This window comes from Archocentrus centrarchus, chromosome 23 (genome assembly GCF_007364275.1).
Source record: "Archocentrus centrarchus isolate MPI-CPG fArcCen1 chromosome 23, fArcCen1, whole genome shotgun sequence".
Lineage (NCBI taxonomy): Eukaryota > Metazoa > Chordata > Actinopteri > Cichliformes > Cichlidae > Archocentrus > Archocentrus centrarchus.
In genome coordinates, this window is record NC_044368.1 from 15,481,262 (window position 1) to 15,491,779 (window position 10,518).

Sequence of the window (10,518 nt, forward strand, 5' to 3'; positions counted from 1 at the left end):
CACCTTTAACCTGCATTCTTTCCAATAGCCAGCAGAGGGCTGGTCAGGGTGCAAAAATGAGTCTTGCTTATAATACTGCATCATAATGTTCATTTTGTAAATTATGGTCTCATTTGGAGTAAAATAGGCAATAAATTAGGGGATGCTTTGGGGCCTGGCTACCTCGTGATTGACAAGTCGCTACTCTGGGAGCATTCAGTGTCTTCTTTACCTCAGTCAGACACACACTTTATTTCACACTTTATTCAGGTTTCATTTGGACTAAATTACACACTCGAGTACTGTTTTTCTTTATTATTAAGGCTTTATTTTATGCCTATTTTTTACCAAAAGAAAAGCCCCAGTTAATATCCTAATGAACACCAGGTGCACCTTGCTGATCAAAATAGTTTAGCTAGAATTAGATAATTGGCTCTAACGTGGTTGGCACTTAGTTGGGGGTTTTAATTTAAAGCATTAATCTAAATTAACAAAAACTAAGGCAACATGCAGAAGCTGTGTATGAAAATAGTCCACTCTTACTGCTTCCAGTTAGTCGACCATGAACTCCTCTGTATACCCAAAGTATTCTAGAGCCAAATGTGAGGCCATCTGTTCAACAGCTAAAGCCTGCTCCAAATTATGTCATGCAACAGGGCAATGATCCCAAGCACAGCAGCAAATCTACGACAGAACGGCTGAAATAGAGAAGAATGAAGGTGCTGCAATGGCCCGGTCAAAGTCCAGACCTCAACCTGACTGATCTTAAAAGATCTGAATGCCCGTGAACCTCACTGAACCGGAGCAATGTCATAAAGAAAGGAGTGGGACTAAATTTCTCCAGAATAATGTAAGACACTGGTAACTTAAAGTTACTGCCGCTAAAGGTGATTCGACAAGCTACTGAATCACGCAGTTTAGTTTTTCCACACACTGCCTCTGCATTTTGGTTTAGTTTTTGTTAAAATCAAAATAAAAGGTATTTTAATTATTTAATCATTATATTATCATTAGAGTTTTGGAGGAGAATCCAGGCTTCTACTCAAATACTTCTTACAGTCCCAAAGCATTCAACTAACATATTTAAGAGGTAAAGGGCTCGTGAGTTAATTACCTGCAACTGCAATTTTGTTTAATTTTCCTCTTGAACAGAATAATCCCAGAGGGAGCCACATTTTGAAGAAATTTGTGTAACATGAGCAGCTACCGCTCCCTAATTGAGCTACTGTGAGAAAACAGGTGAAGCTTTCCTTCCTCAGTTCACAAGACATCCATGTTTACAAAGACACCTCCGTGCCATAGGCACATAAAGATGGGCAGTTTAATTTTTAGCATGGAGTGTGAAGGAGTAGCCCATAACTTGTATTATGAGAGTTGTCACCCCCTCTAAAGAAAATATGGTATGTGGCAGCATGGATGATTTTATAGCATGCCAGTTGCCTCAGTTACCCCTATCATAGATACATTTCCTCAGTCTCTGCTTCTCTTTTGTACTTAAAGGGGCATGGTATTACTGATGCCGATTACTGTGTGTCAGCATGTGTGACTGAAAGTTTTCTTAGTTTAAATATGCATAAATACAGTCAATTTAATAAACGGATGACATTTTTAGGAAGAAAACTAAAGTGGGCAGCTTAAAGATTAAAACTAAAACATGAGAAAAAAAAAAAAAAAAAAAAAAGTTTACATCCATAGACTGTACTTCAAATGGGGCAAGTCTCCAAAATTGGACCCCACCAACCAAATGTGATGTCACAGTAGCTACGTCTCATATGCTACTTATGCTTCCATTATGGATCATATGCCCCAAAGAAAACATGACCAAGTCCCAAAAATTATGAAGTCTGTGAGAAAGAGGACCCTTCCTCATCGCGATCTGGTCGTTTTTGCTAGTTGTGCTCTACAGATACAGAATAAGCTCCATGTTAATAGATGGAGTTGTGTGCTTTGTGTATGTTAGACCTCCATTATATCTTGTGTTCCAAGTTTCACCAGCTTAATCACTCCCCATAACACCACTGTTACCTTGGCCGGAAGATCCTTCACTTTGATATGTGGAAGTAGCTCAGAGTAAAGTCTGTATTGCCCCTTCACTCAGAACGACCTTCATATATCTGCCAAGATTTTAAAGAGGGGGCCAAGATTTCTAGCTCTCCAAACTGCTCCTCAAGGATCTTTGGGCTTTCACATTTGCCAGCTCTGCTGACATTTCCCCAAGATACTGTATCAGATCAATAATTAAATTGATTTAAAAAAATAAAAAAAAACCCTTCAGCTTTTCAGCATTTATTGCACCATTCTCAACTTTTACATTACATACACAACACTAAACACAATATTTCAGCTTCCACATAAATAATATGCCAAATGTGAATTAGCGAAACTTATTACAAACTCAAAAGTGTTAGGGACGGCTACAACACGTGTTGATGTTACTACTAAATGGTACACGATAGATCCAACAAAATGTCAATACTTATGAGTGTAAAAAAATAAAATAAAATAATAAAAGAAATTTCCATTAGACCTAACAAATGTACAACACCACATTTCTGTGAACAGTATTCAAGTTATAGTCCGCCTAGAATCTGTTTAATTATCAGATACTCACCAAATGTAGATTGCCATAGGAAAAAAAAAAAAAAAAAAAAAAAAAAAAAAAAAAAAAGGTTTTAGCCAATAAAAGCAACACTGCTGTGATTAAAAACACTTAATCCTACAGAAGGTGAGCGTTTGATACACAAAGAGATCTTGGGGACGACTGCATTAACACAAAATTGTGCCATTTCATCTATAAGCAGGAAAGCTTGATAAATAGCCCATTAGAGAAAAAGAGGGAAAAAAAAAAAAAAAAAAAAAAGGAAAAGAAAATTAAAAAAAAAGAAATTTAAAACTCTCCCACATCCACCCTCTTGTCTCTGAACTTGCTTCTGGCCTTGGTCCGAGCTTTGAATGCAGCAGAGTTGTGAAGATGCTGGAACAGAAAAATGGGCAAAAGAATATTTTCATGTATTAATATACCACAAAAGCTACAACTTAGAAAGCCGTAAGCTTAGAAGAACCTGAGAAGGGTTTGAATGCTCCCTCCTTGCACACCTACCCTTTCAAAGCGAGAGATTTTCATGGCCTTCATAGTGGCTGAATCAACCAGCATCGGTGGTCCCAGTTCAAACACGTCTCTGATGAACTCATTTGCCTAGTTGGAGGGAGGTAAATACAAACCTTCATTTTCAGTCACAAAACATATGCACAAGACACAGCTGTAGTGCAAAAGATGCTAGTTTATCAACAACTCCTATTGTACACAGAATCTTATTAGAAATACCTGTAGGTGGTAGTTCATTCCAGAGCCCACAAACTCTCTGAAGGCATCATATGTCCTCTTTCTAACCCAGCTGTCAATGCTCATTCGCTCTGAGCCAAAGCGAATGGTCTCAGATTGGAAGGCGCCCTCCTGGAAGAGAATGTAATACATATGTATATGTATATATGTATATCTATCTATCTCTCATGGTCAGACGCCATCATTCACGGTACCAGAGTCCCCATCAGGAATTCACTCGTAAGCTTTGTCTCCAGCCAAGTCTGTCGCTTCAAAGCAGGAAATTACCATCAGGCTGGCAAAAGCAACACGCTGTAACTGACATGCGGCACTCACCTCAACAGCCTTGAGAACGTCCCTGAACACTGAGCGCTGCTTCCGCTTGTCTGTCTTGGCTCTGTGCTTGTTACAGTCTGTGGCCAATGCGGTCAGTTTGTCACACAATTCATCCCAGCCTTCAAACTCATACTCCTAAAAAAGATGTAGAAAGAAATGCTGCATTTATGACCAGTTAAAATGTGAAGCACCACAGACAGGACACATGAAGGAACAAAAAAGGTTAGCATTTGAATTAAGAGAAGGACCAGTGTTTTGCTGGAAAATTTAACAGCAAGTGTAAACTTACAGCGTCCATGTCCCTGGCCAGCTCAAAAAGCAGAGCAATCGTCTCCCCTGCTGCAATTCTCATGTTGACATCGTCACTCTCAAGCAACATCTGCAGTTTAGGCAGGTGCCTGCACAACAAACATGCAGCCATTCTTACTGTACTGAACTGGGTTGCAATAAAATAAAAGCAGTACTTTGACTGTGAAACAGTAAGGACCTTACTTCTGTAGGATGTCCTTGAGCTGGCTGGCAGCGCAGATGGTGAGCAGCAGTGCCCAGGACAGCAGGGCGTTCGTGTGGAGCTGGCTCACTTGGGGACCGATCGAAGGAGAAGTGCCATCCGCCTTCGCATAGGACCGGGTGAATAAGTTCTCGAAACACTCCATGGTCGCTTGCACATCCTAAAGTGGACGCATCAGTAAAAATTTCAGTTTAAACACCATCAGTCACCACAAATAACAGGTTTCTGAGTTTAAGAGTAATTACTTGAGGCATTTTTTTTTTTTTTTTTTTTTTTTTTTTTTTTTTTTTTTTTAAAGATAAGCAGTCTATGCTGTTGACATGTTTTGAGTTGATATGGCATAACATCAATATGACCAAAGGACGTCAGACATGCAAGCAAGTTTGCTCTCGAGCCAAGACGTGTTAAACCACTGATAAGTGATATGAAACTTACCAAAATGTCATCTTCTGCAACTAATGTGCAAAGGCCCAGACTTGTTGCTACCTATTAAAGAAAAAAGAAAACGCACGACATTTCAGTTGACATATCATGGAAAAATCCAAACCTCACGGAAACCGGTGATGCTGGATGTTGCTTCACAATTTGAAGTTAAAGAAAAAAAAATAAATTAATAATAATTGCATTTCTCAATGGTATCCAAGGAGATCGCTACAAGACAGATACTCACAGCCTGTCTGGCTTGTATGTTGGCTGATCCATCTGCCAAGATGTTTTTGAAGATGGGTTTCAGGGTCTTGAACACCTCCTCGCTCTCTATTCCTGAGCCCAGCTGGATGCACAGCAAACAGGCTAAAGAAGCTGCTGCTCGCTGCTCCTCACCTTTGCCTGACAGAAGGGGAGAGGCATTAATATTTCCCTTAAACCCAGGGGAAACTATTCATAAGAAATGGGAACATACTAAGTTGAGTTAATCAAACTATCATTAAGAAAATCTAAAAGCCATAGAGATAAAAAGAAAAAAAAAAAAAAAAAAAAAAAAAAAAAAAAAAAGCCAAGTGATTTACAAGCACAAGACATGCATAGTCTAAAGCCCTGAAAACCCCACCATTTCATAGACTTGTCTGTTTTGGTACCTTTCTTGAGGCAGCGTTCGATGCTGTCTGTGATGGTCATCCTTCTCTCTGAGATGAACTCATACAGGATGCGTGTGGCCATTGCCGTTTTAAGCCCATCCAGTGCTCCCTGTCTCGTCTTAGCACTGGGGAGGGAAAAAGAAAACACATTACTCACTGAGAATACAAATGATTAATTTTCCAATATCCATCTTCCAATTTGGCTTCGTTATATGACTGAACAAGCTGGGCGCAGTTAAATTGCCACCTCCTAGCAATACACATTAATTTCAACAGTTATTTGACCTGATACGTCTGCATTTTAAGATTGAAAGCTAAGAAAATCTGCACATTGATCAGTGTCTTTCTAAATGGCAATCATTATATAAATTGTACTTTGAGCTGCTTCCTCATTTTCCCATAGGGTCTCTCCAGCAGATGGTTCTACATGTTTGATTTGACACAGTTTAACACTGCACCCTTCCTGACACAACCCACCCCCCCATTGATCTGGGCTTGGAACTGGCACTGGGAACATGGTAGCTAATGCCCAGTCTTGAACTAGAGATCTTTTGCAAGTAAGGCAAATGTGATAGTGACTACATCATGCAGCCACTTTTTATAAATATACAGTACCAGTCAAAGTTTGGACACACTCACCCAGACTTTTGACTGGTACTGTACAAATATCAAGCAGGGTTAGGCCTTTTCAAGCAGCCAGCTTTTAGCAGTTTAGATACTTTATAGATACTGCAAGGGAAATTATTATTTTAATATAATTAATAAATTGTGTAATCTTAAGGTTGTAATTAATATATTAGTTAAAAATAAAGAAAAAAGGTAAAAATGTGAATTTCCCTCATTTAATTATGTAAAATGATGCTTGACAACTACGGGGAAAAAAAAGAAAAAAAAAACCCTGAATCAATATAACTGATTTAGTCAGTGCTGGCACATCTGGGGAATCCCTTCTATAATAATCACCAGCAAGCCAATGGTGACAAGGCCTTTTTGGGATGGTCTATTTTTAATTGACCGGCCTGCAAACCCCAGTGAAACCTTTCTGCACAGGACTAACTGTGGCAGTCAACTCAAGCTACCCAACCATTTTAAAACTATACTTGAAATACCAACACTGTACATTAAACAGGCAAGCCCCCATAAATGTGGGGAGAGGAGGGAAAAAAAAATAAAAAAAAAATTCTAAATGGTGCAAAAAATGAAAACTCTTACTTTAGTCTATCAGATTGCTGCAACTTCATTCATTTTTGAGCCCAGATTAGATAACATTTTGGGAATTTTACCTCTTATCCACGGTGCTATCTATGAACCCTTTCAGTTTATACTGGAAATCCTCCTGGGCTGAATCCTCATTGGTCTCGCCACCTAAAAACAAAAAAACATTTTAAGGTTTTAAACAGACTTGTTTGATGTGTTTAAAGAATAAACATAACAGGATGAAGGCAGACACCAGTACAAATAGAGACCAACGGACATACAGTACAGTCAGAGGCATACACACAAACCTACCTTCATCTGCTACACTGGTGGCATCACTGAAGCTGCTGCAATGGCTGAGGGTCTCAATGGAGGCATCCTCATCACTGAAAGGCTGCACAGCCCCATGCTGCCCCCCTGAAGAATAAAAACGCCACATGAGCACAGGCAATCAAGTATAATTCATTAACACAGTGCATCAGGCCTGTGTGAGTAAATTATATAATTCAAGCTTGATACAGGTAAGCTAGCAAATACTGCAGTTATCTAATCAGCTGCATGTCCTTTGCCACTGGCCTTTTCATTACCTCTTACACAAAAAAAAAAAAGGGGGAAAAGAAAATGTACCATGTTGTCAAAGTGTGTTGCATGTGTAAACAAAATGTTCAGGCTGCAAGGACATGGGTCACCAAAAGTGACCTACCATTACATTACATTACGCTTCTGCAATGGCAGAGCAGTTCAGGAGGGACATGTGTAGTCTGAGTACAGACTGTATTGTGTCATTGAGGTCAAGGAGCAAGCAGATTGTTTTCCAACCAAAGTCCACACCAGACAAGTTATCATGCACTCACTAAAGGAACGTGGTCTAGCAACTGTGTTAGTACTGCAAATGTTTTGTTTCTATAATATCTTTAAAATGTGGGAGGTGCAAAAATTCACAGATAAGAGACTAAAATCTTGGGTTAGTTCTTTATAAAATCTATACCGTTAATAAGGGTTTATTTTACTCCACTTCAGGTCACCTCTGCTACTGCAGAAACTGGCCAAACTTCAACCCCACCCAGACTCAACAGGCTTTTCTGCCCTGACCTAAATTTACCTCTGGTAGCCATGATTAGGTGAGCTTATCGCTGCAGGAACCCGCAGCTTTTATAACAAAAAGCGACAATACATCAAGAACCCATAATAAACCGTCCTGTGAAACTGTTAGCCGATAGGAAAAATGGCTATATTTGAATCAACTCGGACATGGCTATATAAGATCTGTGTTGACGTGGACTGTTTTCCCCACACTACAGCTGATTTCTGAGAACCGGGCGCCGCCTCTTTCCAACCTCAGTCCAAAATGTCCGCTTTCTGCCTCAATATAACAATGTCCAATACGTGGGGGAAAAAAATAACTACCTTACAATCCGCTTACTTAACCGGATATCAGTATCAGTTGCCCCATATAAGGCTAAAGATTAATCGAGGTCAATCTAAAGCTTGTAGTTTCGAGCGGTCTGTGTTATACACTTCCACAATAACGCTACTTATGCCTTTGTCGAGGTAATAATCACAGCAAATGCTGCTAGGAAGTGAAATCTTGCTTGTTTTAGTCCTTCAAAACGTTTACCGAGCAACAACATGTGTTTCGAGCTGAAAGGGAGTGGGCATAAAGCTAGCCCTCTGTTAGCTTGTAAAGTATGACGATTAGGGGCTTTGTTGAGTAGATCATCAAAAATTTAGAGTGTTATACTTTAAAAGCCATATACAAACTGCCATATGGTGGTACACGTCGTCCTTATCAGCGCTGCTTTGTGTGACTACAGCTAGCCAGCTTTGTGTTTTGACCTAGGCCAGCCTCCACCGTTTGTAGTTCCTACTGTAAACACGTTCAACTTCACTCAATGAAATGAAAACAAGGAAAGAACTACAACTACCGGTAGCAAATAGACGTCACATACGCAAGGCCGAAGCATTGTGGCCGCCAGTTTACTCACCCCTGCTATTCTTCTTCTTGTTCCTTGGCATTTTCGTGCAGAAATGTAGAAACTTTAATCAAAAATCAGCCAATACACGAACAGCCTTTATTGTATTGTCTGGTAAAATGAAAATAGTCCCTTGGCACAGTGAATAAAAAGAAATCGAAAGCGATCTTGGAGCTAGACTGTCGGCCGCGACGATACATTTTCCCTCATAAACCAGGGCTGTGTGAGTAGAGCGCGGTTCACAGTATTTATACCGGCAGACATGTCACGAGGAGGTTTCCCGGCTTTACGGGCCAATCCTGGAACAGGAAAGGGTGTCGCGTGTGTTTGCGCGTGATGCAGTGAACGGAAATAAGGGAACTGTGTGTCCTGATCTGTTATTTTGGGGAACATGTGTAAGTACACAAATATGACACATTTTCCAAAACTGAAAACACTATATCAGACCGGCATTTACGTTTACATAAAGCAGAATGACACCACCTTAGACCACTTATATAAGTTAAATAGGAGGAGGAGGTGGGGATGGCTTTCAGGTCTCGGTGATTGGTATCCACAGTAGCCTATCGTGCAAGCTAAACAACAGTGAATACATTCCTCTGCATGGAAACCACACCTCTCTCATTACAGAGATAGACTACACATGGTAAGTATACATAAATGTTGTCACAAATGAAGCAAAAATTGGAACAGAAACACTGCAAAATTACAACCCTGGATTGGGTTAAGAAAATGAATGAATGAATGAATGAATGAATGAATGAATGAATACATCCCCCTCCTCTTAAAGGTATTGTGATATGTCTTTTTACCTCATTAACAACTAAATTGTAATCATAGTAGTTAACATAAATGACTGTAGTCAGTTTAATGTAATCCAAAGTAAAATAAACTCCAAAGTCAGTTTACACTTGTTTCCTGCTTTTGGCAGGGAATGAAAAAATCTGTACCATTATCATCTATGTGATAGAGTTGTGCGAGAGAGTATCTTAGCTTTTCTCCTTTTAGTAGACATGGACATAAGAGATGTTGCTACAAACCAAGCACTGCTTCGGTATTATTTCTTTAGTTTCAGAAGTACGCGAAATATGGATTTTTCCCAGAGTAACACTGCCGGAGCCGATCAATTCCAGCTAGTTTTACACAGCTACTGCTTTTAGTGGTAGTTGCAATAAACATCTAAGGAAAGACTGCACTCTGTCAACTCTCTGCCCTCAAAAGTTAAAATGCTTATTCAGCAAAATATGAATCATCCCCGAGACCTTGCTTGACTCTTTGACAAATATAGCTTGTGATTCTGTTTTATACTATACAAGCAAGCAATAATATTTAGCTTATTTCACACATTTAGCCTCAAAAAAGCAGGCCCCTTTAGTGATATATAGTATTTTACTCTGAGTCAAATGACAGTGTAGCCCTCTTTGGTGTTACCACTATTCACACCTTCTGAACCCCCATTTCGAAGAAGAAGAACTTTGTCACATACATATACATGCAGTACCTCTTCTTCTCCTCTATATATGCAGATGTGCTAATACTTCATGTTGTGCAAGATTCACAACAGAAAATACATAATTTTTAACTGTAAAATGATACAGACAAGCTGCATCTTGTACGTTTATAGTATTATGCAAAAGTCTTGAGCCATCCCTCATTTCTTTATAGTTTGCTTCCAAGGAGCCAGGCTTTCTTGTAATTGGTCTTGAGCAGTAGATCTCCAGGCTTTGTGAAGATCTTTCAAAGTATTTCTTTGAACATTGGCTTATTATTTATTTTTGCTCATTTTTTAGTTAAGCCCTTGTATCTGAGCATTTTTAGAGGAATTTCTTTTTTGTTTGCTTGTTTGTTGAACCCCTTAAAACTGACCTAAGAATCACTGAAGCATAAAAAGGCACCTGACTCAGTGGATGAATAACATAACTTGGCAATAAACCAACTTTAAATTGTATCTTTAGGCACTTTGTTACTTTGGTTCAAATGTTTATCAATATGTATGGAGGACGTCGGGAGTGAGGTACAACAGTGAGTGTCTACAGCCATCTGTAAAACACAGTGGAGGGTCTGTCATGGTTTAGGGCTGCGTTTCAGCCAGTGCTGTTAATCTTGTCAAAATTGATGGAATTA

The 10,518-nt window shown here is 39.4% G+C and overlaps 1 protein-coding gene across 1 annotated transcript; it reads right to left on the reverse strand.

Moving 5' to 3' along the window:
• Window positions 1–2,649: 2,649 nt before the first annotated feature.
• On the reverse strand, window positions 2,650–8,637 carry ifrd1 (interferon-related developmental regulator 1). The gene is made up of 12 exons (XM_030720400.1): window positions 8,407–8,637; window positions 6,734–6,838; window positions 6,508–6,589; window positions 5,225–5,349; window positions 4,819–4,976; window positions 4,584–4,634; window positions 4,130–4,308; window positions 3,927–4,035; window positions 3,638–3,772; window positions 3,305–3,433; window positions 3,080–3,175; window positions 2,650–2,953 (listed from the first exon to the last, which is right to left on the reverse strand). Exons 1-12 carry the CDS (start codon window positions 8,435–8,437, stop codon window positions 2,867–2,869), a joined length of 1,287 nt encoding a protein of 428 aa, XP_030576260.1. The 5' UTR covers window positions 8,438–8,637; the 3' UTR covers window positions 2,650–2,866.
• Between the last annotated feature and the right edge of the window lie 1,881 nt (window positions 8,638–10,518).

Bases quoted from the DNA above. Each gene is read 5' to 3' on its own strand.
- ifrd1 (XM_030720400.1), bottom strand. From the start codon at position 8,437: ATGCCAAGGAACAAGAAGAAGAATAGCAGGG. The intron at 5,350-6,507 runs GTAAAATTCCCA...TTCCCTCCCCAG, and splicing joins GATAGCACCGTGGATAAGAG to TGCTAAGACGAGACAGGGAG. The intron at 3,773-3,926 runs GTAAGTTTACAC...CATCTTTTTTAG, and splicing joins TGGCCAGGGACATGGACGCT to GAGTATGAGTTTGAAGGCTG.